General features: G+C 43.1%; 1 protein-coding gene and 1 long non-coding RNA gene across 2 annotated transcripts in view; one reads left to right on the top strand and one right to left on the bottom strand.

Moving 5' to 3' along the window:
- LOC116989292 (potassium/sodium hyperpolarization-activated cyclic nucleotide-gated channel 1-like) overlaps nucleotides 1–27,686 on the bottom strand; it is a 117,078-nt gene that overhangs the window by 31,748 nt on the left and 57,644 nt on the right. The window contains exons 3-4 of the mRNA XM_033046518.1: nucleotides 25,953–26,114; nucleotides 20,640–20,858 (exon numbers count right to left, since the gene is read on the bottom strand). Coding sequence (XP_032902409.1) covers nucleotides 20,640–20,858; nucleotides 25,953–26,114 — 381 coding nt within the window. The remainder of the gene's footprint in view (nucleotides 1–20,639; nucleotides 20,859–25,952; nucleotides 26,115–27,686) is intronic.
- LOC116989293 lies at nucleotides 3,444–19,999 on the top strand. Its single transcript, XR_004416206.1, has 3 exons — nucleotides 3,444–3,483; nucleotides 18,236–18,240; nucleotides 19,931–19,999. It is a non-coding gene; the product is annotated as an uncharacterized LOC116989293 (long non-coding RNA).

The raw sequence follows: 27,686 nt of genomic DNA, 5'->3' as shown, positions 1-27,686 counted from the left end.
CGCACCAACCAATGATCCCAGTACAGTAACACTATCCTACACACTAGGGACAATTTACAATTTTTACCGAAGCCAATTAACGTGAACAAAACTGAAACAGGCACAAAAAGCTGGAGTAACTCAGAGGGTCAGGCAGCATCCATGGAGAAAAGGAACAGGTCACACCCCCCGTCGGGCAACCAGAACTCCTTGCAATACTCCAAATGCGTTCTGACCAAAGTCTTATAAAGCTGCATCATGATTATATTAAACATCAGATTCAGCAAGGATCAGGCAAAAATAAACCAAGGAGAAGCAGGGCAAAAGTATCAACAAAAATTTTTTTTTAGTTTAATAAATTTAACAATAATCTAAGTAATGTGTTTTACTGTAGGAACAGCAGCTATTTCCTGGGCCCCATTTATGAATCAAATTCACTCAACATATACTGTTTTCCCGGCAACATTGACCATTTTAATATGTGTGATAAATTGGACACCTTTTCAATCAGGGTTAAATTCATTAGAAGAAAATTGCACACAGTTTCATGGAGTGTCCTTGCAAGTCGAAGTCTTCTGAGCGCGTGACTGGAATTGTCGTTTGTGTGCTTTACATTTCAGACCCATTAAGACATCCTCCAAGATAAAATCTGCTTGCACATAAGTGAAAGCTTTCCTTGGGCTTATCGGATGATGACATGAAGTAATGCTTTTACCCACTAAACTATTGATCTGCAATTGGTTACCCTGCTACATGAAAGATGATGATAAGCTGGAAAAAATGCAGAAATGATTTCCGAGAATTTTGCAAGGACTCGAGGGACTGAGTTATAAGGAGAGAGTGGACGGTCTGGGACTTTATTTCCTGGAGTGTAGCAGAATGGTCTTATAAAGGTGTATAAAATTAGGAAGGGCATAGATAGGTTCAATGCATTTAGTCTTTTGCCCAGGGTTGGGGTATCAAGAACCAAAGGACATCGATTTAAAGTAAGAGGATAAAGATTTAATAGGATTTTAATAGCAACTTTGTGGTAAATGTAGGGAATGAGCTGCCTGAGGAAATGGTTGAGGCAGGTACAATAACAACATTTAAAATACATGTTAACAGTAAAATGCAGAGGAAAGGCTCAGATATGTGGTACACAGCAGCAAATGGGACCATTGTAGATGGAGATCTTGGTCAGCATGGACGTGTTAGGGCAAAGGGCCTGTTTCTGTGCTGTGTGACTCTATATCTCTACAATGTAGTACTGGTACTCGATGGACAGAAATGACCCAGGCTGCAACATAACATAACAGTAAATTGTTATATTATTGAAAAATGAATAGAGATTTACGTTGTTATTGGTAAATGTACAGCATTTGTATATATTATACCGCATAACTCAATGGTGTTTATATGCAGGGGAGAGAACACCTTGGACTTGGTTTACACCAACACCCCAGAGGCTTACAAGGCAGCCCCCCGCCCTCACCTGGGCCACTGACCACATTTCAGTGTTTTTAACACCAGCCTACAGACCACTGCAAAAACAAGTCAGAGCAGAGAGAAAACACACCAGGGTCTGGCCAGAGGGAGCGGCCTCAGCACTGCAGGATTGCTTCCTGCACACTGACTGGGATGTGTTCAGGACAGCAGCATCCTATGATGACCTCATCAACATCGAGGAGTATGCAGATACTGTAACCAGCTACATTGCTAAGTCACTGTCATTCAAACCTTCACTGCACGTGGAAATGAAAAGCCATGGATGACAGCAGAGGTGCGCTCGTTGCTGAGGGCCCGTGATGCAGCCTACAGAGCCGGTAACACAGCTGCTCTTCGATCTACCAGGACTGCACTGTTAAAAGGGATCAAGGCAGTGAAACGTGCCTATGCAGAGAAAATCCAGGGACACCTCTGTGACACAGGAGACACCAGGAGGATGTGGAAGGGAATCCAAACACTGACGGGGTACAAGGCAAGGCAGCAGGTAACTGACACCGACACTTCTCTTCCAGACAAACTGAACAATTGTTTTGCACGTTTTGATGCAGCTAACACCACACCCAAGGGGTGAGCCAGCCCCTGCTCACCATCTGACCAGCCAGTCCTGATCATAGACTCAATGGACACGCGGAGGACCCTGTCCAAGGTCAACCCGCGGAAAGCAGTCGGACCCGACAACATCCCAGGACATGTGCTCAATGAATGTGCTGATGAGTTAGCAGATGTGTTAACAGACATCTGCAACATCTCCCTTAGTCAAGCCATTGTCCCCACATGCCTCAAAACTTCCACGATAATCCCAATAGCAAGTCAGTGGAGAGGATGAAACAATGTACAGGGAGGAAGTGAAACACCTAGTGGATTGGAGCGGCAACAACAATTTAGAATTAAATGTGGACAAAACAAAGGAGATGATTGTCGACTTCAGGAGGTCGCAGCCCAAACGCACACCCCTCAACATCAGTGGCACCACGGTGGAGAGAGTGGAGAACATAAAGTTCCTCGGAGTGCAGATCACAGACAGTCTCACCTGGTCCAGGAACACCACTGGGATTGTCAAACGGGCCCATCAGCGACTGCACTACCTGAGGAAACTCAAACAGGCCTCACTCCCCGCCAACATCCTCAGGACTTTCTACAGGGGCACGGTGCAGTCTGTGCTCATGTACTGCATCAACATGTGGTACTCCAACTGCAACTGCTCAGACAGGAAGGCTCTGCAGAGGGTAGTGAGGGGAGCAGAGGATCATTGGCGTCTCCCTACCCTCTGTACAAGAACTGTTCCAGAGCCGCTGCCTGAAAAAAAGCACTGAGCATTGCAAAGGACAGACTGCACCCCCTCCACACACATCTGGATCTCCTGCCATCAGGCAAGAGATACCGCAGCATCAAAGCCCAGACAACCAGACTGCTAAACAGTCACTCCACAGGCTGTGAGGCTGCTAAACAGTCACTCCACCTGATTCTGCTGCTTTTTTTGCACTGACACTTTAATAACAAACTCTGGAACTGGCCACGTAAATCAGCTGCCCTGGACAATGTATGACTGTTTTTACTTGTGTTTTATTGTTGTTGTTTTTTACCTGCACTTTTTTTAACTATTCCTACTGTTTTTAACAGGGACTGGATTGTTTATATTTAGGTGTGAAATGTTTACGTTTTATGTGTGATGCTCTGGTATTCCCTGGGAAACTTCTTCTCATTTTGCACTGTACAACTGCTGCTTTGCAAGATGACAATAAAGGTTGATGATGAAGATGCTTTATAGATATAAAGTGTATCTGCATAAATATGGATATTGGCAGCATGGTGGCACAGCAGTAGAGTTGCTGCCTTACAGCACCAGAGACCCAGGTTCAATCCTGACTACGGGTGCTGTCTGTACGGAGTTTGTACATTCTCCCTCAGACCTTTGTAGGCTTTCTTCGAGTACTTTGGTTTCCTCCCACGCTCCAAAGACAGACAGGTTTGTAGATTAATTGGCTTGGTATAAATGTAAAATTGTCCTTAATGTGTGTAAGATAGTGCAGGGACGACAGATGGCACAATGGGCTAAGTGTTCGGCTGGCAACCAGAAGGTAGCCGGTTCGAATCCCGCTTGGAGTGCATACTGTCGTTGTGTCCTTGGGCAAGACACTTCACCCACCTTTGCCTGTGTGTGAATGTGTGTGAATGTGTGTGAGTGATTGGTGGTGGTCGGAGGGGCCGTAGGCGCAGAATGGCAGCCACGCTTCCGTCAGTCTGCCCCAGGGCAGCTGTGGCTACAGAAGTAGCTTACCACCACCGAGTGTGACTGAGGAGTGAATGAATAATGCGATGTAAAGCGCCTTGAGTATTAGAAAGGCGCTATATAAATCCCATCCATTATTATTATTATTAATGTGCAGGGATCGCTGGTCAGTGCGGACTTGGTGGACAGAATTGTCTGTTTCCGTGCTGTATCTCTAAACTAAACTAAACTAATATCACACATTGTACCCCTGGGAAGAAAAATGGCCTGTAATCTGAAAATAAAAAGGATGTCAGACACAGATCTGAGTTTCCACTCTAATTTAGAAATGTGGCTCTGGCAACAATGAAACATAGTTTTGTGGTATTGGTTGCTGAGACAATCACCTTACCATGTGAATACTGTGAAGACTAAAGGTCGTAGAGTTATAGAGCATGGACTAAGGGAGTGTGACAGAACTGAAGGTACAGCCTGCGGATGTGAGGTTAGGCTGAAGCTACATCTGTTCTCTCAAAGGAATGGGGAAGATCCAGTGGTTGAATTGTGAAGGAAGAGAGCGTTATGCCCCACCAATATTTATTCTTCAATTAATGTCAGTGAAACTGATTTTCTGATCATTATCAGAAGCCTGCTCTGCATAAATTGTAGCAGCAAGGAACTGCAGATGCTGGTTTGCACAAAAGGAGACAAAGGTTCTGGTCAAGCAGCATCTCTGGAGAACATGGATAGGTGATGTTTCGGGTTGGAAAAACCTGAAGAAGGGTCCTGACCCAAAACGTTCTCCAGAGATGCTGTCTGACCCACTAAGTTACTCTGGCACTTTATGTCCTTTTCTGCACAAATTGCTTGCTGCTATAAAGTATATTTAGTGCACACCTCAATTTCAAATATTTTTGGACAACCTCAGACTATAATATTTGATATAAATAGAAGTCTTTAATTTGGGTACACAGTGTCTTTCAGCCAATTATTCCCAGCTTGGATGTCTATTTGAAAAATTAAACTCTCAAATTTTGAATTTGGAAATAATAAATTGGAAAATATTGAAGCTGTACATTTAAAGTCCAACAGGTTAGAGAGCCTTCCACAAAAAGGGACTTGGGAGCACTGGTACAGGACTCCCAAAAAGGTAATTTGAAGTCGAATCGGTTGTGAGGAAGCCGAAGGCAAATGCAATGCAAACATTTATTTCAAGAGGACTAGAATATAACAATAGGGAGGTAATGCTGAGGATTTATGGCACTGATCAGACCGTAATTGGAGTCATTGCAGTAATTGCAGTTTTGGGCCCCATATCTGAGGAAGGAAGTGCTGGTGTTGGAGAGGGTCCAGAGGAGGTTTACGAGAATGATAATGTTTTGTTTATAGGGACAGTGCATATTAATGAACATTTTGCATGTAAATATGCGAGATTGTAGCCAATCAGTAGCTAATTTCCGTCTCTAGTCCCAGGCAAAGGTAGGTGAAGTGTCTTGCCCAAGGACACAAATCCCAGAAATGATCGGGTTAACATATGATGAACGTTTGTCGGCACTGACTGACACCGACACTTCTCTTCCAGACAAACTGAACAATTGTTTTGCACGTTTTGATGCAGCTAACACCACACCCAAGGTACTCACTGGAGTTTAGAAGGATGAGGGGCGACCTCATTGAAACTTACGGAATAGTGAAAGGCCTGAATAGAGTGGATGTGGAGAGGATGCTTCCACTAGTGGGAGAGTCTAGGACCAGAGCCCATAACCTGTTTTGTAAAAAAAATACAGTTGCAGAGAAAAAAATCCTGCAACCACTATGAGGTAGGTTGGAAGATTGGGTCCAAACCCTAACTTTTGGAAGGACCATTCAGTAGTCAGATAACGGAGGGGCAGAAACTGTTCTTGAATCTTGTGGTATGGTCTTCCCTCTCCTCCAGCTCTTCACCCCCCAACACCTACATTCAGTCCGAAGAAGGGGACCGACCTGAAACGTCACATAATTTTTCTCCAGAGATGCTGCCTGACCTGTTGAGTTAATCCAGCACTTTGAGTCTATCATTAGTGTGAGATTTGGATTTGGTACTAACATTGAATTTAAAGAACCACAATATGTAAGGGTAAATAAAATAAAACATTCTTAATTCTTTTATACCATGCCGTTTTGAACAATGGATAATGCTACATTACGGATATCTTTATATTTATGTAAAATAAACAATATTTCTGCAAAACTTGCATGGTACTTGATCTGATCTGCCAAATAATTTTGCAAAGTGGTACAAATCTGTCAACAAACGGGCAAGTTCTGGACTGTGTCTCTAGCACAGAAGCCAAGGAACCGCTGCATTGTAAGATGAGCCTTTGTTGAAATAACAGAGGAAACTCCTATTTAGCAGGATCGTGGAAAGTAAAAATGCAGCTCAGAGCAATTGTTGGGTTTGGGTGGGAATGTTTAATTATATTCAAATAGTAAGTCAAATTCCTAACTTGATGTTCCAATAGCGTGGCACAGAGGCGCGGCTGTACAGTTGCGCCTTACAGCGTCAGAGACCCGGGTACGATCCTGACCTCAGGTGCTGTCTGTATGGAGTTTGCACGTTCTCTCCGTGACCACATGGGTTTCCTCTGGGTGCTCCAGTTTCCCCCCACACTCCAAAGATGTACAGGTTTGTAGGTTAATTGGCTTTGGTAAAATTGTAAATTGTCCCTAGTGTGTAGGATAGTGTTAGTGTACAGGGTGATTGTCGTTCAGCGCAGACTCGGTGGGCCGTAGGGCCTGTTTCTGTGCTGTATCCTTAAAGTCTAAAGTGGAAAACATTGAAGATGTGTATTTAAAGTCTGACATGTTAGAGCCTTCCACAAGGTGAATGGAACGAGCTGCCGGAGGAGGTCGTTGAGGTAGATACTATCACAACATTTTAGAAACATTTAGACAGGTCCATGGATAGCATAGATTCAGAGGGATTAGGGCCAAACGCAGACAGGTGGGACTAGTGTAGATGTGGCATATTGGTCAGCATGGGCTAGATGGGCCAAAGGGCCTATTTATAAGCTGTACGACTCTCTGACCATGACATCGTCACTAACATGCATCCTTCAAACTCACTTCTTATTTATTACATGCAAGTCTTTCAATTGATAAAAAGCAGACAGAGCTTCAGTTCCTTGGCAACTCAATAACTGGATAAACTTTGATTTTCTGTCAATTGCTTTAATTTAGTATCCTCTGTAGCAAGTCTGCAGTTGAAGGTAACAGTGAATGAGGCTGGAGAATCAATAACTGTAGCAGTGCATCATCATGCAGGCTGCTTATATCATAAGATCATCCAAAAGTCTATACGAGTCTTGCTTCTGCAGTCATTTTCCGTCCACTGTCATATAATGTATATATATTTTATGTTTTTATGTGTTGTGTGCATCTATATTCCTGTGATGCTGCTGCAAGAAAGGTTTTATTATACCTGTACCTCATTATACTTTTGAGTATGGCAGTAAACTGTAAGTCGACATGTATTCAAAGCTGTTACCATCATTAAAAAAACTAAGATATTTTCCAATAATTAGTTACTTTTTCTAGGGTGAGGCATAATTTTCGATTGTATTTTCTTTCAAATGGAAACAATGATTTGATTTGGTTGTAGCAGAGGACCAATCAAAAGCAAATTGACGTTCTTGAATTCAAACATATTCCAACCACTTACAAAAATGATTACTCAGTCTATGTGTGGAGAAACTATTGGATATTTATATATAGACATAAAAGAACTGCAGATGCTGGTTCCCAAGATGGCGGCATGGTGGTGCAGCAGTAGGGTTGCTGCCTTACAGCGCCAAATACCCGGGTTCGATCCTGACCAAGGATGCTGTCCGTATGGAGTTTATACATTCTCCCCATGACCGAATGGGTTTTCCCCGGGTACTCTGGTTTCCTCCCATGCGCCAAATGCGTACAGATTTATGGGTTAATTGGCTTCGGTAAAAAATTGTTCCTAGTGCATAGGATAGTGCTAGAGTATGGAGATCACTAGTCGGTGTGGACCCGGTTGGCCGAAGGGCCTATTTCCCTGCTGTATTTCTGAACTAAACTAAACTAATCAAAGTGATTGATTGAAAGATACAGCATGGAAAGAGGCCTTTCGGTCCATCGACCCCATGCCGACCATCGATTGCCCAGTCACATGCATTCTATGTTATTCCACTTTTTCATACAGTCCCTACACACTAGGGGGCAATTTACAGAGGCTGTTGATCCTGCAAACCTGCACGTCTTTGGGATGTGGGAGGAAACCGAAGCACCTGGAAGAAACCTACGTGGTCATAGGGCGAACATGCAAACTCCACACAGACAGCACCCAAGGCCAGGATCGAACGCGGATCTCTGGTGCTGTGAGGTGCCTGCATTTGGCCCATTTCCTTTTAAACCCTTCCTGTCCATATAATCTGCCCAAATGTGTTTTAAAACTCGCAAATTATATCTGCTTCCAGAGCTTCTTCTGGCTTCTCATTCCAGATACGGACCACCCTCTAAGTGAAAAACATGACCCTGAGGTCCCTCTTAAATCTCTCCCCTCTCATCGTAAGCCTGTGTAGAAACAATTTCAGAAGCAGTTCAGGAGTGAGCTATATCAGCCATAAAAAGCAATCTGCCCAAATAAAAGGTTTTGTCAGCTTAAATAAATACAGCCGGATACAATGCTGTAACACAGAATAATTCACCCATGGGTTATTTGCTGCAATCACAGTTATTCACTAAAGGCTCCATTATCACCCATCTCCTGCCAAGGTCTGAAGAAATATATAGTACTAGTGAGGGAGTGCTGAAAACGGAACGGTTAATCACTGGCACTCTGAGGCTCTATGCAGGGATTATTTGGTGTTATTCAAACCACATATTGATAAGAGTCAATGATGAAAGTGAACTATAAATTGGATGTTGTCCTCCTTTCATTCTGGCCCTACATTTCACATTATAAACAGAATAACTTCAGAAATGTTTCAAGAATGTATTTAATACAATTGTGTACTGGCAGGGAATACTGAAAGTAATAACATCCGGATATAAATGTTGGGTGTGTAGGAAGGAACTGCAGATGCTGGTTTATACTGAACTTGGACAGAAAGTGCTGGAGTAACTCAACAGGTCAGGTACCATCTCTGGAGAAAAAGGATGGGTGACATTTCGGGTTGGGACCCTTCTTCAGAGTCCGAAGAAGGACCCCAACCCAAAATGTCACCCATCCTTTTTCTCCAGAGATGCTGCCCCTGCTTTCTCCCCCCCCCCCCCCCCCTTCTCAGTTCTCCATCAGCCCACTGTCTCCACCTCTTCCTTTCTTCTTTTCACTTATCGTTGCAGAGATAGGGGTTAGGGATGGGTGGCTAGTTCTGAGTTCGTGCAGTTCTCCTGGTGCCCTAAACGTCACAAGGAAAAACATGGGCTGTGTCACAATTGGAGCAGGATTCCCATGCAATTTGAGGAGCTCTACAGGAACCCAGATTTCGTACCTCCCTATTCTTCGTGGAGTCCAGACTCTGCATCTTTTTTATTCCCTAGCAAGTCCCGTATCTGACAGGTCTCCTAATGAAATGTTTTTCCTCACCAGTCCCTGTAATTTATTTCAGAAAAGTTTTTAAGCAGTTTGCCTTTCTTGGGGATCCATGCCAATTGATCAGAAATAATTACTCGAACACTGCTGAATGTCCAGCATGGTATCGCATCCTGCAAACTCGCAAAACAAGGGCAGCACGGTGGCGCAGCGGTAGAGTTGCTGCCTTACAGCGCCATAGACCCGGGTTCGATCCTGACTACAGGTGTTTGTCCGTACGGAGTTTGTACGTTCTCCCCGTGATCTGTGTTGGTTTTCTCCGGGATCTCCAGTTTCCTCCCACACTCCGAACATGTACAGGTTTGTAGGTTAATTGGCATAATTGTAAATTGGCCCTAGTGTATGTAGGATAGTGTTAGTGTGCAGGGATCGCTGGGCGCGGACACAGTGGGTCGAGGGGCCCGTTTCCGCACTGCATCTCTAAACTAAACTAAACTAAACAAAGCAAGGAGTTCAAAATTACATCATAAAGTATGACAACAACAAAAGAAAAGCCGTGACCATTGGAGACACAAGGAATTGCAGATGCTGGATATCTTGAGCAAAACACAAAGTGCTGGAGGAACTAGCTAGTCAGACAACATCAGTGGAGGGAAGATGGACACAAAATGCTGGAGTTAAGGGACTGTCCCACTGCGGCGACCTAATCTGCGAGTTTAGACAAGTTTGCCCTCGACTCAAACTCACAGAATGGTCGACACAAGGTCCTCAGAGTCCTATGAAGTCACTGAAACTCTTCTGCATGCTCGAGGGAAGTTCCCGAATACTCGTGGCCTCAGCTAGGTCGTGGAAAAGTTTTCAGCATGTTGAAAAAATTTCCGCAAGTAAAATTAGGTCTGCATGGTTCTTTTTAACTTGTAGTGCAGTGGAGCGGGGTCACTATTTAGTTACAGGCAGTCGAGGGCAGCCGTAGGCAATCTCCTTCGCTGACCGGGCATTTTGATTGGCTCATTGGAGTTTTCAGGACCAGGGAAAACCGACCCGTAGGTTAAATGCCCGCTAAACTTTATTATACTTCTTAAAAGTGTCTTCACTCCTTCTCCCCCCCTTCTCTCTCATTCTCTCCCCTTCTATCCCCCCCCTCTCCACACTCCCTAAAGGACTTACCGTACACTGTGTAGCCGTTTTTCCTTCCTCTTCATCGCGGGTGTGAATTTCAGACAGCGCTCCCCCGCTTTCCCTGGCCCCCGCCTTTGCAATGTGTGTGTGTGTGTGTGTGTGTGTGTGTGTGTGTGTGTGTGTGTGTGTGTGTGTGTGTGTGTGTGTGTGTGTGTGCGCGTGTGTGTGTGTGTGTGTGTGTGTGTGTGTGTGTGTGTGTGTGTGTGTGGTCAGTCGATCCAGCTCGCGGTTTCAACGCGGACGGTCGATCCAGCTCGCGGTTTACCAGGCGAGTGCCCTCGAGCATGAAGGTCGAAGACACTCTTCTTAACTCGCGGATTAGGTCGCCGCAGTGGGACAGCCCCTTAAACTCAGCGGGACGGGTAGCATCTCTGGAGAGAAGGAATTGGTGATGTTTTGGGTCGAGACCCTTCTTCATCAGTGGAGGGAATGGGCAGACCACGTTTCAGATTGGAGCCCTTTTTGAGACTGATGCAGGAATCACAGAGAGGGAGCAGTGAGAGAGATCTCACAGACTCCCAGCGCAGAGTTTCTAACAGAGGGTGGCACGTTGGCACAGCAGTAGAGCCGCTGCCTCACGGCGCCAGAGACCCGGGTTAGATCCTGACTACAAGTGCTGTCCGTGTGGAGTTTGCATGTTCTCCCTGTGACCACATGGGTTTTCCCCTGGCGCTCCGGTTTCCTCCCACATTCCAAAGACGTGCAGGTTTGTAGGTTAATTGGCTTCTGTAAATTGCCCCTGGTGTGTAGGATGCGATAGTGGGATAACGTGGAACTAGTGGTCAGGGAATCAATGGTTGGCATGGAATCGGTGGACCGTCGGGCCTGTTTCCATGCTACACCTCTAAACTAAAAAACTAAACTATGACGAGGATAACTTGTAAGTATGTCGGCATAGTTTAAGGAGTGTTTGCAATGGAGGAGTCCGAAGAAAGGTGCCGACCTAAAATGTCATTTGTTCATCTCCACAGATGCCTCCTGACACCGTTGAGGTCCTTGAGCTTTTGACTATTATCCAGAAAGTTCAAATCAGCTTAGATCATCAAACCTGCCTGCTTTGCTGCTATTATTGATGTTATTGTCAGTCCCATGGTACTTTAGACCATGTTTCTGCCACGTTAGCTTTTTGTATTGGTTCCCCTTGCCAACACTTTGTCATTGGGAAACAATGATATTCGCAGCAGGAGACAGACAGCTGCTATTTTGTAACTAAAAAATGCAACCAAAAATATCCTGCAATTAATTCAAAGGCACGTAACAAGAAAGAGAGAGAGGGAGAGAGGGGTTGGGGGAGAGAGAGAGGGGGAGAGGGAGAGAGAGGGGGGGAGAGAGGGAGAGGGGGGGTAGAGAGAGAGGGAGAGGCGGGGGAGAGAGAGGGGGGGAGAGGGGGAGAAGGGGAGAGAGGGGGGGGGGGTGTAGAGGAGGAGAGGGGAGAGAGGGGAAGAGAGGGGGGGAGAGAGGGGGCAGAGGGGGGAGAGAGAAGGGGGGTGAGAGAGGGGGGGAGAGGAGGGGAGAGGGGGAGAGAGAGGGGAAGAGAGAGAGAGAGTACAAATCAGGGTTCTGATAAGACATAATGCATTTCTAATTAACTGGTCGGTGAATATCAACACAATCACTATGTATGCCATATGGACCACGTGCAGAAAGAGGAGACTAGTTTAACTTGATGAAGGGTCGTCGAGCTGAAATGTTCCCTCTTCACAGATTGATATCTGACCTTCTGAGTATTTTTCTTAAATTCTGTTTTCATTTATTAAATTGTCACTTTGGTTAAATTTGTATTTTTGCCTTCTCTAACCAAATGTTGATACAATCTTGTTAAGATCAGCTTGCAAATAGAATCAAATACTATTTGAATTTGTCATCTCTTTGTTTACTTTAACATTCAGAACTTTTATTCTCTTTGGTTCAAATTGAAGACTTTGCCCCACTCATAAAATACTTAGGCGTGTTAGGTCCCTATTCTATTTCATGTTTTATCATGGATTTTACTCAGAAAGGCAAGAAACCAAAATTATTGCCTATTCCTTTAGTTTAGTTGAGAGATACAATGCAGAAACAGGCCCTTCGGCCCACCGAGTCCGAGCCAACCAGCGATCTCCGCATATGAACGCTATCCTATTCAGACCTGGGACAATCTACATTTATAGATAACCAACTGAATACAAACCTTGGAGGAAACCCACGCAGGTCACGGGGAGAACGTACAAACTCCATACAGAAGGCACCTGTAGTCAGGATCAAACTCAGGTCTCTAGCGCTGTTCACGCTGTGAGGCAGCAACTCCATCACTGCGCCACCGTGCCCCCGTTGTTATTGAAAAGAAGAGACTGGACAATAGTAATGATTTACACTGACTTAGCTAATAGCAGGACCATCACTGGATAAGTTCCTTACAGTTTACTGAAATGCAGTGATTTAAAAAAAAATGTTTTAGTTTAGAAATACAGCGCGGAAACAGGTCCTTCGGCCCACTGAGTCCACGCCAACCAGTGATCCCCGTACACTAGCACTATCTTACACACTAGGGACAATTTTACAACCCAGGTCTCTGGCGCTGTACGGCAGCAACTCTACCACTGCGCCACGTGCTGCCCAGTGATGTCGTAACAGTCTCGAGTTAATATTCCCTAATGCAGCCAACTCTGGTGTTCAGTATAATGAAAATGTTCCTCAAACCCATAGTGGCATTTAAAAGACCCTAGGTTAGGCATTTGGATATGCAGGGAATAGAGGGATATAGGTTATGTGCAGGTGCATAAGAGGCAGTCTTAGTATCATAGTCAGAACAGACATTGTAGGCCAAAGGGCATACTCTTGTGCTGTATTGTTCTAGGTTCCGAATCAAAACCAGATGCCTTTGCTTACAAGGATTTTATTTGATACCTCTCCATATATTACTACTGCATAAATAAGCTTCAATAAATGTGAAAAGTTTAATCACCTTTTAATGTACCCTTGATGCAGTCAGAGTATTGTTAATGCTCTATTACTGTACTCTTGTAATTAATGTACTTCTTCAGTAATCTCATGGCATTCTCTCGAGGCGGGCTTTTAAGCTTGGAAACAAAAGCTTTTGAAACAATAGTCCACTGTAGTCTGAGACAGGGGCTAGTCCAACGGTTAATTTATAGATTGCATATATGGTCAGCATGGATGAATTGAGCTGAAGGGCCTATTTCCATGCTCCACGACTCCATGCTGAAAGCTCTCTTATTATCTAACTACAGTAGAAACATAAAAATAAGTTAATGTATTCATTTGTTTTACAAATGCTGTATTAAATAAAGAAGTACATTAAATAACTATCTATTCTCTGTCGAAAACAAAATCGATATTCAACTCAGTTGGGTGACATCCAGGATTCACATTCCTGTTTTTTCATCGTTGACCAATTATTTTTTCCATTTAAAAAAAAATTGGAACCAACTCACAATTATTTTTGGAGGTTTGTTCGAATGGATCTTATTGAATTAACAGAAATGTGTTGTGAGTTTGGTTTGGCTGTTAACTGCGCTTTTTGGCAGACGGTCAGGGCTTCAGAATACAACTAAATTGATGGACCATGCAAGTGAGTGAAGTTCTCATTGGAACAAGTGGAGGGCAAGTGCAATGACACCTGGTGAATCAAATAGGGGCTCAGTTAAAAAAGATATGCTGGATTGATAATCTTATTACTTTAGATTGAGGATATGGCAATTTTGAAATGTTGACTTTGAAAAGGAATTAACATTAAGCTTCCCTCCACATTACCTCTCTCTCTTTGGCTCTCCTCTCCCGATTACAGATTTAATAGGAAGGTTAGATATACCACTAGGCTCTGCTTAGTTTAGTTTAGAGACACAGCACAGAAACAGGCCCTTCATCCCACCGAGTCCGCGCCGACCAGCAATCCCCGCACACGAACACTATTCAACACAAACTAGGGACAACTTACAATTTTACCAAGCTAATCGGCCTATAAACCTGTACATGTTTGGAGTGTGGGAGGTAAATGGAAAACCCACGCGGTCACAGGGAGAAAGTACAAACTCCGTACACAGCACCTTTTGTTAGGATCAAACCCAGTTTTCTTGTGCTGTAAGGCAGCAACTCTACTGGTGCCACCGTGCCATCCTGCCATTTAATAAGTGAACCAGTCAATGTTAGCATCCCACCTCCTTGTTCTCTGACTGAAAATCTACCAAAGTCTTGAATATACTTCATCACTGACCATCCGCACTTCTCTCACTCACTTAGACTCGAGACCCTCTGAAAAATGCAACTACTCTTCACTTCAGCCTAAATGTCTGACTGACTGTTTCTCTTGAGACCATGCCTTTTTAATGCAGCTACTCCAGTTTGAGGAAGTGGTGTCTCAGTTTCTCTCCTGACAATCCTTCAAAGAAAATCATGCATACATTTTCCACATCTAACAATAGCCCAGAGCCCTACGTGTCTTCACTGGGCCAATGAAGCTTTCTGTGCGGTTAGAAAGATTTTCAAAGCTCATATGTCTCCCCCTGCCATAGAGCCATAGAAGAGGCATCACATTCAAAAATAATAATGTAGTCATCACACACCACACACACATACACGTACACACACACACACCACACACACATACACGTGCACACACAAACACACACACACAAATATTACACACAAACATCACATACACATACACGCACACACACATGCATACACGCACATACACACACAAACATAAACACACACATGAAGACCAGACACACACATCACAAACATTTTAATATGCTAATAATCAAACTTTGAACATTTAGAGTCAGAGTCATAGAGCTGTACAGCATGAAAACAAGCCCTTCAGTCCACCTTGTCCATGCTGACCAAGTTGGCATATTGGGCTAGTCCCATTTGCCTTCATTTGGCCCATAACCCTATAAAGCCTTCCTATCCATATGCCTTTCCAAATGTATTTTAAAAGTCATAATTGTATCTATTTTTATATTCTTTAACCCTTATGGAAAAAAACACGAGTTCTCTTTATCCATGCCCCTCATGACCCTGTACACCTCAATAAGGTCACCCCTAAGCCTCATGTTCATAAGTTGTAGGAGCAGAACTAGGCCATTCGGCCCATCAAGTCTACTCCGTCATTCTATCGTGGCTGATTTATCTTTCACTCTCAACCCCATTCTCCTGCCTTCTCCCCATAACCCTTGATACCCTTACTAATCAAGAAGCTTCATCCTAAGCTTCAAAGGAAATAAAATCCTAGCTTATCCAACCTCTCCCTATAGCTCCAGCCCAGAAGCCCAGGCAGATCCTAGGGAATCTCTTCTGCATCTTTTCCTCCTTAATGACATCGCGTTTTGTGCGATTTGAATTTGTAGACTTTGTCGTTGATCTACCTTACCTGTGGCATTTTCTCCATTTGAGCACATTGTAGAAGAGTTCTGGACTGTGCTGTTTAGGGAACCTTAATCAATGTTGCCCTGCACAGTTGGGTTTAGACCATCGACAGAGGATCGGTGTAGGAGACAGTTGTCTCCACTGCACAAATGTAAAAAGCCCCTTCTCACCCCATGCCCTGCCACTCCCCTCCCCCAAGCAGATCAAATCTGAATGGTTGAAGTCCATGGGAGGTAACGTAAATTAATTGCACTTGGTTTATAAAGTATCCAAATCTTCCTAAGATTTCTAACTGAAATTAGTGGGTGATTACCTGCTTGAGGTAATCTACTTGATTAGTACAGTTATGGGAGGAAAGCAGGAGAATGAGGTTGAGAGGGAAAGATAGATAAGCCGTGATTGAATGGCGGGGTAGATTAGATGGGCCGAATGGTTTACTTCAACTCCTAGGGCTTATGAACTTGAGGGAGCTCCGTTGATTTGATGCAGACTCAGTCCACATTCTAGCTCTCGATTTGTACTTTATCTTTAGTATCAGAAGGACACATAATCCGCTTTGCAACATTGCTAATGGTGTAATGTGAATATGCCATCAATGACCTTTCTCCCCATTTTCTCTTTGAAAGGCTGTCATGCCTATATTTCTATCTTATTATAACTGAGTTCTCAAAAGGTCAGTCCATTGGATTTTTTCTGTGTTGCTTCCCCGATCTAAATGCCTCCACTTGCTCTCTGTGTTCCGAAATGAATACAAAACTCTCATTGCATACTTCCCAATTAACAAAATGCCCACTGGATTCTCAAGAAAGTAACTTTGGTATCTTTAGTTAATCCTCAAAACATACATCAGTCCAATTTAATTTGATTGGAAGACCCTTCTTATCGCTCGGTAGACAAAAGAACTGGATAAACTCAGCGGGTGAGGCAGCATCTATGGAGCGCAGGAAATAGGCAACGTTTCGGGCCGAAACCCTTCTTCAGACCTTCTTATCGCTCAACTGGTAATTCCAGAATTTCCCTGATTTGTACGAATCGGACACTCCAAGCCACTGAGAGTGTTCTTCCGACGCCAGAGTACCTTGAAACATCGGGCCCTCGGCGACTGCGGAGGCCTCAAATAGGCCCCCGACCACGGGTGGACAAGGGGAAGAGGACTGAACTTTTATTGCCTTCCCTCACAGTGGGAAACGTTGATTCTGCTGTGGGGGATGTTTTATGTTATATGTTAAATTCTATAGTGTTATGTTGATCTTATTTGTGTGCTGCATGGTAACTCAAATTTCACTGCACCATTTGGTATATGTGACAATAAATGTCCTTTGTCCTTTGTCCTCCTTTCAAAAGGACACCAAGTACTGGAGTAATTCAGCGGGTCAAGCAACATCTCTTGGAAACATGGATAGGTGGCGTTTCGGGATGGGACCCTTCTTCAGATCCACTGAGTAACATCCAGCTCTTTGTGTCCTTTTGTTTGAGCCAGTACCTGCAGATCCTTGTATCTACATAAAAACTCCTCTTACATTGTCTCACTGTTAAATATTCAGTTTGCTCTGTTAGATGTGCTAACAGTAGTGTGCTATTTCTCTCATAATCACACATACCAGTTTCAATGCTATTCCGTAATGAAACATTCCCCTTTGTACCTTTGTACCCTAGGAGAAATAATGTGCACTTTCCTGAATTTTATTTTAACCACCACTTATATACTCTACCAAGCTGATTTTGTAATGAACCTCTTGAGGTTTATTTTTTCCCTTCCAACACCTCATGTCAGGTCGGGGGGAGTCCCCCCGCCACGGGTACCATGTAATCCCGTGCTACCTGCTCCATGGTCGGGTAGTCGGCGACTAAACCGTCTCCCCCACCTGGTTTGCCAGGTGAGGAGGGGGCTGTGGACCCTCAGCAGGACCAAAAACAAGACCTGCCATAGGGCGGATGAGCTTCTAGCGAGTTAACGGCCGTCCACACTTCAATAGAAGTTGCGATCACTGTCGTACATAACATTGGAAGGAACGATGATAAAGCACACACACTAAAATCCTATACTTCCAGCGGTGGAAGTCCACAGGAACTGGAGGACAGAGATGTGTGGTGCGTCCAACACCGTTCCCGTCGGAAACCAGCACCACTGTGTTGCTAATGTATTCAATGATGATGAATGAAGGAAATTAACACCTCAGTACCATATGTGTATATGAAGATTTTGCATTAAGTTCAAATCAAGACACAAATGTGAAAGAAAATTCTTTCAGTGCTTCTTCTATTACAATATAAGCTGGTCAGCTGGTTCCTTCTGTCCAGTTTCACATCCATTCTCAAGTTTTGTCTTGTTATATGACAGGTTTTCATGTCTTGTTATAGGATAGGTTTTCATGCAGAAATGTGTGCAAGGTTACGTTGGAGCCAAGATGTTCCTAACATTGTGGAGGTTTACATGGATACCACGTCTCAAAGAGAATCAAAATCAGGCAGGGTATTCCTGCTGAGAAACAATATTCATCACTGTTTACTTACCTACTTATGATGACGTGGAAGGATGTAATTCAGCCCATCTAGTCAATGCCAGCTCGCAACAGACAATTCAATATTTCTCTTTCTCTTTCTGTTGCCCTGCAACTTATTCGCTCCCATATGTCTACCAATGTTGTCTTGCTGGTATTTTTACCACTTAACCTCGACTAAAGGGCAACTTACAGTAGCTAACCCTATGAGATGTTAGCAGGGAATGAAAGGAGCCTTTGCGATCGCAGGGTGATTGAGCACACTCCTAACATGCAGCAGCCAAGGTGAAGACATAAACCAATTCCCTGCGATGGAGAGATAACATGGGAGGACATAGGTTCAAGGTGAAGGGGAAAAGATTTAATAGGAATCTAAGGGGTAACTTTTTCACACAAAGGGTGGTAGATGTATGGAACAAGCTGCCAGAGGAGGTAGTTGAGTCTGGGACTATCCCGATATTTAAGAAGCAGTTAGACAGGTACATGGATGGGACAGTTTTGGAGGGATATGGACCAAAAGCTGGCAGGTGGGACTAGTGTAGCTGGGACATGTTGGCTGGTGTGGGCAAGTTGGGCCAAAGGGCCTATTTCCACACTGTATCACTCTATGACGTTAACAGCACTAACTGCTGCAACCCCATCACTCAATTACTCCATTGTCATACAATTGACCTTCCAACGTAAAAGTCTCTGAAGCATTGTTTATGCAAGAAACATTGGTACTATGAGTTTAATAGGAGAAAAGGGCACAATCTTACCATACACATCACACTTTCATGAAAATGTGTGATGACTTGCTATTTCACCAAGGATATTACAAATCTCAGCTACTAGTAGATGTATACAATTTTTTGAGTAAATATATAGATTATATTAATGTACACAGTTGACAGTTGTTCTCCTCCAGGCTAAGACTTTGAACGATTATCTTGTGTCATTATTTTGATCTTTATGCAGATGCCATTTTGGTTGTTCCCTATATGTGCACTGAGCAGGCTTAAAGAAAATGCCTAAACCTCCTGAAGGAATAAATTCAGCATCCGCCTTAATTGTCTGTAAACCATGTGGTTTAGTCTAGAGATACAACATGGAAACAGGCCATTCGGCCCTACAAATCTACACTGACCATTGATTACTCACACACTAGTTCCATGCTATCCCACTTTTGCATTCTACACACTAGGGCCATGGGCAGTTCACTGATTTCTGAGAGAAGTCCAAGAATTGATGTGTCAAATGGTTTCTTTACTTTCGACTTTAGACGAGATACAGCCTGTGCCGACCAATGATCAGCCATACACTAGTTCTTTCCTACAAGCCAGCGACAATTTACAATTTTATCAAATCCAATTAACCTACAAACCAATACGTCATTGGCGTGTGGAAGGAAACCGGAGCACCAGGAGGAAACCCACTTGGTCAGAGAGAAAACCTAAACTAAACTAAATAGGCAGCGCGGGGGAGCAACGGTAGAGTTGTTGTCTTACAGCGCCAGAGACCCGGGTTCGGTCCTGACTACGAGTGCTGTCTGTATGGAGTTTGTACGTTCTCCCTGTAACCTGCGTGGGTTTTATCCGGGAGCTCCGGTTTCCTCCTACACTCCAAAGACACAGGTTTGTAGGTTAATTGTTAAAATTGTAAATTGGCCCTAATGTGTGTCAGGTAGCATTAGTGTACGGGTATCGCTGCTCGGCACGGACGCAGTGGGCCGAAAGGCCTGCTTCTGTGTCGTATCTCTAGAGTCATAGAATCATAGAGTGATACAGTGCGGAATCAGGCCCTTCGGCCCAACTCGCCCACACCAGCCAACAATGTCCCAGCTACCCAAGTCCCACTTGCCTGCGCTTGGTCCATAACCCTACAAACTTGTCCTATCCATTTACCTGTCCAACTGTTTCTTAAACGATGGGATAGTCCCAGCTTCAACTACCTCCTCTGCCAGCTTGTTCCATACACCCACCACCATCAGTGTGAAAAAGTTACCCCTCGGATTCCTATTAAATATATTCCCCTTCATCTTGAACCTATGTCCTCTGATCCTCGATTCCCCTACTCTGGGTAAAAGACTCTGTGCATCTACCCGATCTATTCCTCTCATGATTTTGTATACCTCTATAAGATCTCCCCTCATCCTCATATGCTCCATGGAATCGAGACTCTGCCTACTTAACCTATCCCTATAGCCCACACCCTCTAGTCCTAAACTAAACTAAAATTAATAAACTCCACACAGGCGGTTAGGATAGTCAGGATCGATCCTGGGTCTCTGACGCTGTAAGGGAGCAACACTACCACTGCACCAGTGTGCCACCTATGTACAATATTAAGCAGACATTACCACCGGCCCAACACACATCTATCATCGTCCTACCTTTTCTTGGTATTGACGGCGGGAGGAATCCAAGGACTGGATGAGAGCAGTTGCATGACCAATGAACATGGCGTAGCAGGTGGCACCCACTATCATGCTGAGCATTGTCAGCCAGATGTCGGACATGCTCTGTGGAGCCTGCCGTCCATACCCTATGCACAGCATGTGGCTCATGGCTTTAAACAGCGCATAGGAGTAGAGCTCACTCCAAGAATCATTCTGTGCAGGAAAGAAGATTGAAAACAGTAAATCCCAAAAATGTGAAAATACACATTAATTACATTTGTTGTAGGAAGGAACTGCAGATGCTAGTTTAAACTAAAGGTAGACACAAAATGCTGGAGTAACTCAACAGGACAGGCAGCATCTATGGAGAGAAGGAATGGGTGACGTTTCGGGTTGAGGCCTTTCTTTTCTGTAGTTTAGTTTAGTTTAGTTTAGTTACAGCGTGGAAACAGACCCTTCGGCCCACCTAGTCCGCACCAAAACAATCACCCCGTACACTAGTTCCATCCTGCACACTCGGGACAATTTGCAGAAGCCAATTAACCTCCAAATCTGTACGTGTTTGGGACATGGGTGGAAACCGGAGCACCCTGTGCAAATTCCCTACAGACAGCACCCGTAGTCAGGATCGAACCCACGACTCTGAAGCTGTAAGGCAGCAACTCTATCGCTGCGCCACCGTGCCGCCCTATAGTCGTCTCTGCCTCTGTTTGCACTTTTGACATTTGAAAGTCAGAAGCCAGCCAATTATAAAAAGGCCATTGCTAGTTAACCTGATATATTAAGATATGAAAAGGTATGAAAAAGAAGATTACAGTTAACAGGAGATTATGGTCAAAGCAAAAGGCAGCCAAGAAAGGGTTAAGAGCATTTGAAAGTATCATATATCATCTTCCCGATGGGGTTACTGATTCTGGATGAGAGAAACCCTTGAGCCAGTGGACAATGTTCCCTTGGGCAATGGAAAAGGATAAATCACTACACAGAGATTGATGAATCTTAAACACTATTGTCTTTAAAGGGAAAGAAGATGAGTGCCTGGAACGTACTGCTGGAGTTGGTGGTTGCGGCAGATAAAATAATGTTTTTTAAGAGACTTTTGGGTAGGCATATGTATATGCAAGGAATGGAGGGATATGGATTATGGGCATGTCGATAAGAGATGGCCATCCTTCATGTTCGGCGCAGACATTATGGGCCGAAGGGCCTGTCCTTGTGCTGTACCGTTTTATATTCTACCGGCGCCTACTTAATTATTGATCCAAGTTTAAAATATCTTTAAAAATCCTGCTTGATGCAAACAGCTCAATGGTTTAACTGAACCAGATGCCAATGGTGTCAATGTATCAGGCGAGCTCTTTGTAAGACGTGCTCAGAGAGAAAGAAGTAAACGATAAAGAATTTTAGATGTCTTCATATTTAACGTTCTGTGAACTTTGTTTTTAAAGCAGCGTTGATTTCAACTTGAAAATGTCGAAGTCTGAACTACACAGTTTTTTTCCAAAGGGTTAACTTCAGTTGAATCAATTACAAAGTGGGGATTGGCCAATTCCAATTATCTTATCGAAACAAGGAACTGCAGATGCTGGCAACAGATGAGCTGAGGTCTGATTCAACCTGATATATAACCTGATCAGTTCCCCTGAAGGGCTGATTGATTTTTCATTTATTTTTCTATTTCTATTTTTCCATTTATTTATTTTTCGGGATTTGAGCATCAGGGAAAGGTCAGCATTTACTGCACTTCTATTACTGTCCTTGATACGGTAATGATGAGATGCCTTCTTGAACTGCTGCAGTCCTTCTAAAGTGTCCCCGACCCAAAACGTCATCTATCGATGTTCTCCAGAGATGCTGCCTGACCCGCTGAGCTACTCCAGCACTTTGTGCCCTTTCCAATTATCTTATGCTGAGCTACATTCTCTCCCCTTTGACTTGAGCTAGAATGGACCATGTTAATTTCATTGATAGAATAATTTAAGTTGCAATCTTTAAAAAAAAATTATTAAAAATTGACTATCAGGAAACGAGCTTGAACAGCATTTTGATAGCACTTTAGGAGGGTTACTGATACATGCAATAAACATCTTTGCACCACATTTAATTCATGCCTTATATTTAACGACAATATTTATATGGAGTGAATAATGTCCATTTTATTATTTTTAGATACCAAGCCTTCATCTACTTGGAAGTATTAAAGTTGATAGGACACTAAGGACAAAAGTATTAAATGTCATTGAATCTACTACCTACAATATATATGTCCAATCTCTCAGTCAAATGGGATAGAAGGTATGGACATTTGTAAATGGAGATATAATTTTTTTTTTAATCACTCTGGTTCTTGTATCCTTATGGTACAACTTTAACATTCATGCTAATAGGTAGGGATTATTTTCATAATAATGCAAGTGCTATCAGTCTAAATAATGAAATTTAGAAAAAAACTGCAGATGCTAGAAACCTGAAATAAAAAGCATTACATTATTAAATAGCAGGTCAGGCAGCATCTGTGGAAAGAACAACTTAACATTTTATTTGCACAGTGGCATAGCTGGTGGAGCAGCTCCCTCACAGTGCCAAAGACATGGGTTCAATCCTGACTTTGGGTGCTGTCTGTATGGAATTTGCATGTTCCCCTGAGACCACGTGAGTTTCCTTCGGGCACTCTGGTTACCTCACACTTCCCAAAGACGTGTGGATTTGTACGTTAATTTGCCTCTGTAAATTGCCTCTTAATGTATAGGGAGTCATTGTGATAATGGGATAACATAGAACTAGCGCGAACAGGTGATCGACGGTCAGTATGGCTTTGGTGGGCCAAAGGGTCTGTTTCCATGCTGTGTCGTTCAATCAATTTCAAGTTGATGACCCCTTATCAGTTCCTCCTTACCTTAATTTGCTTGGGTTTGTTTACTTGGTATAAGTTTGAATTGCCCCTAGTGGATGTAGGATTGTGTTAATGTGTGGGGATCGCTGGTTGGTGTGGACTCGGTGGGTCGAAGGGCCCGTTTCTGCACTGTATCTCTAAACTAAACTAAACTTTGTGTTTTTAATTTCAAAATTCATTTAGAGAGTTTGGAGGGCGTCACAGTGGCGCAACATTGGAGTTGCTGCCTTACAGCGCCAGAGACCCGGGCTCGATACTGACTACAGGTGCTGTCTATACGGAGTTTGTACCTTCTCCCTGTGACCACGTGGGTTTTCTCTGGGTGCTCCGGTTTCCTCCCACAGTCCAAAGTCATACAGGTTTAATTGGATTTGGTAAGTTGAAAATAATTGCCCCTAGTGTGTGTAGGTTAGTGTACTGGGTTAGTGTACTGGGTTAGTGTACTGGGTTAGTGTACTGGGTTAGTGTACTGGGTTAGTGTACTGGGTTAGTGTACTGGGTTAGTGTACTGGGTGATTGCTGGTCGGGCCTGTTTAAGCTGCATCTCTAAACTGTAAAGTCTAAATTACCAGTTATCTGCCATTTTCAATTATCACCATGAGAACATCTTGATGAAGGCAAATAATAGAAATCTTCAGTGAAAGCAAAAGAGGGCAAAGAGAATTAGTGATGTTAGAAATCCTGGTAAATAGTACTCAGAAGGAGTTCTCTCCTACCACTGAGCCCAACCCAGGAGGGACTATTTTAGTTTTAATGCAATGTAACATGAAGTCTGAGCTGCTGGTAGGGCAATGCGATCGGATTCACTTACTTTAATTATGATGAAGTCTCATCTTCACAGCATGGGCAAAGAAAAGTTGTTTTCTTATTTAATATTATAAAGCATGCTCTGAAGAAAATATTGCATAATTGCAGTCTATCCTAAGTCACATTGTAGAGGTAAAATAATTTGCTTGTTAAGATGACATTTTATTGCTATTGGCATTGGTCTATTGATGCAATTAAATCAGATCATACTATGCATGAGCACGATCATGCCGCACCCAAGTATAACAGGTCGTGCAAAGAGAAAAATACCAGAGTGTAGACAATAGTGTTACAGCATTGTATTGGTCCAGCTACAGAGATTATCATCAATTTGTGTTCAGGACAACCTCCTTATCAATTCCCCACCCATCACCATATTTGTTGGACAGGGACTAGTCCATCACATTGAATTAACCATGACCTGTTACAGACCTGAAGATTGGTATCAGGTAGCTTTTTAGCATTCAGTTTTGGTGCATGAAGTTATTGATTTCTCAAATCTTCACACATCCCTCCTATCATGGGGCAGCACAGTGGTGCAGCAGTATAGTTGCTGCCATATGCCCCTGTCCCACTTAGGAAACCTGAACGGAAACCTCTGGAGACTTTGTGCCCCAGCCAATGTTTCCGTGCGGTTCCCGGAGGTTCCCGGAGGTTTTTGTCAGTCTCCCTAATGGTCGAAGGTCGTTTCCGCTTCTTCTATGTTCCGGCGATTATTTCAAAAAATTCAAAACCGGCCACGACTAAAAATAGGTTGCCGTTTTAAAAATCGGTAATTTTTTAGTCGAAGCCGGTTGCGATGCTAGTTGAAGGTGGTTGCCGGAGGTTGCAGGTAGTGGAAGGTCTTACCTTCAACTAGCATCGCAACCGGCTTCGACTAAAAAATTACTGATTTTTAAAACGGCAACCTATTTTAGGTCGCGGCCGGTTTTGAATTTTTTTAAATAATCGCCGGAACATAGAAGAAGCAGAAACCACTTTCGACCATTAGGGAGACTGACAAAAACCTCTGGGAACCGCACGGAAACCTTGGGTGGGGCGCAAAGTCTCCAGAGGTTTCCGTTCAGGTTTCCTAAGTGGGACAGGGGCATTACAGTGCCAGAGACCCGGGTTCGATTCTGAAAACGGGTGCTGTCTGTGCGGAGTTTGTACGTTCTCCCCATGACCTGCGTGGGTTTTCTCCGGGTGTTCTGGGTTCCTCCCACACTCTAAAGACATACAGGTTTGTAGGTTAATTGGCTTCAGTAAAATTGTAAATTGTTCCCAGTGCAATTAAATAATATGGTGTTAATAGGATAGTGTTAATGTGCGAGGATCGTTGGTCGGTGCAGACTCGGCGGGCTGAAGGGCCTGTTTCTGCGCTGTATCTCTAAACTCTAATCTGGATTTGGGGAGGGAGACATAGGAAAAATATTCCTATTTTAAAAAAATAGAAATTGGAAATTCAATGTTCATGCAGTTGAGTTGTAAACTACCCAAGTGGAATATGAGGTGCTGCTCCTCCAGTTTGCTTGTGGCCTCAAACTGGCAATGGAGGAGGCCGAGGACAGAAGGTCCAGCCAAGATTACAAAATAATGGTTCATATTAAAGCTAAATTTCTACTTACCACCATTTTATTTAAAGACACCCAACAATCATTTGGAAAGTCTTGTAGCAAGGGCACCAGAAACTGCAGACATCCATCCCAGTGGCACAGAAGAAGCATCATTCCAATTAGATTAAATATTCTCATCACCGCACTGGCAAGGTCATAAGTCATGTGGAATATCTTTTGGCAAGAGAAAGAAGTGTAGATGTAATTACAGTCTTTGCTTTCATGTTCCAAAACATTGCGACGCAAGAGATAATTGGAAAGTAAAATGCAAATGTGAAAATTTGCACAAGTGCCATCCATAAAGCAACTAAAATTAAAATCTGGCAATTAACACCGGAGCCTTCAATTGTTTATCAGCTTAAATTAATGGGTGTTTCATTCACAAAGATAGCCATAAGCATTGATTAATTTCAACAAATTCAGATACACTAACATTACACAAAATAACAATCTCTGCAGATGCTGTGCACAATTATTTCGAAATAAAGAATACAAATTATCATATTATTAATATTACAATATTAATATTACAATAAAAATCAAATCAATATTACATGGCGAGCGAAGTAATAATATTCATTACATATATAACATGTTTCTAATTGCAACTTAAGAAAGTCTTGTAATCTTAGAGCACTGATTTATTAATCCAAAATATGAATAATATATTTATTGCAACTTTTATATTGTTTCTAAATATCTTAAGCCTGCCTAAGAAAATAATTAGAAATTCCTTCTTAATTCATATTTAAATAAATCAGACAGACAGACAGACAGACAGACAGACAGATAGTTAGAACATTTAAGAAGCATAAAGACATTTTGTATAACTTAAGTAAACTAGTAAACTCTTATATATTGCCTTGTCCCTGGTTATTATTTGCATAATCTGAAATTGAATTAAATATAGCTATCCATGTACTGACTTGCTTCAGTTTGCTCTGCAGTTTAATTATTATCCATTTTTGCCTCTAATAATTCCCACCAAATCTTTCACAATAAATATTTTTGACGTGAATATAGTTTAAAATAAAATGCCATTCAAATAACTGCTTCAATGTTTAGAAGACACAGTTATATATCAGATAGTAAAGAAAATGAATGAAAATTTACACAATGGGATTATGTTCTGCTGTAATTTCAGAAATTGGAACAGACAGTACCACGTAGGAGGCAGATTTAATTCAGCGTGAAAACATTAATATGAAGTTCAAACATTCATGACGCAGCTATATAGGACTTTGGGTCGGCTACATGTGGAGTATTATGTGCGGTTCTGGTTGCCCCATTACAGAAGAGATGGGAGGCTTTGGAGATGGTGCAGAGGAGGTTTAGCGGAATGCTGCCTGAATTAGAGGACTTCAGCTACAGGGAGAGGTTGAATAAACTTGGATTGTTTTCTCTGGAGCGTCGGAGGATGAGAAAAAACTTGATAGAAGTATATAAAATTATGAGAGGCATGGACATGGTAGACAGTCAGAACCTTTCTCCCAGGGGGAAAATGTCCAACACTAGAGGGCATAAGGTGAGAGGGGGAATGTTTATTGGAGATGTGCGGGCAAGTTTTTTTTACACAGAGAGTGGTGAATGCCTGGAACGCACTGCCAGGGGTGGTGGTGGAAACAAATATGATAGTGGTGTTTAAGAAGCTTTTAGAGGAAGGATGTGCTGGCTCTGGAGAGGGTCCAGAGGAGGTTTACAAGAAAGATCCCAGGAATTAGTAGGTTAAGCGTTTGTCGGCACTGG

Source organism: Amblyraja radiata, chromosome 29 (genome assembly GCF_010909765.2).
Source record: "Amblyraja radiata isolate CabotCenter1 chromosome 29, sAmbRad1.1.pri, whole genome shotgun sequence".
NCBI lineage: Eukaryota > Metazoa > Chordata > Chondrichthyes > Rajiformes > Rajidae > Amblyraja > Amblyraja radiata.
The sequence above is the reverse complement of the archived record's forward strand: the minus strand, read 5'-3'. Positions and strand labels throughout refer to the sequence as shown.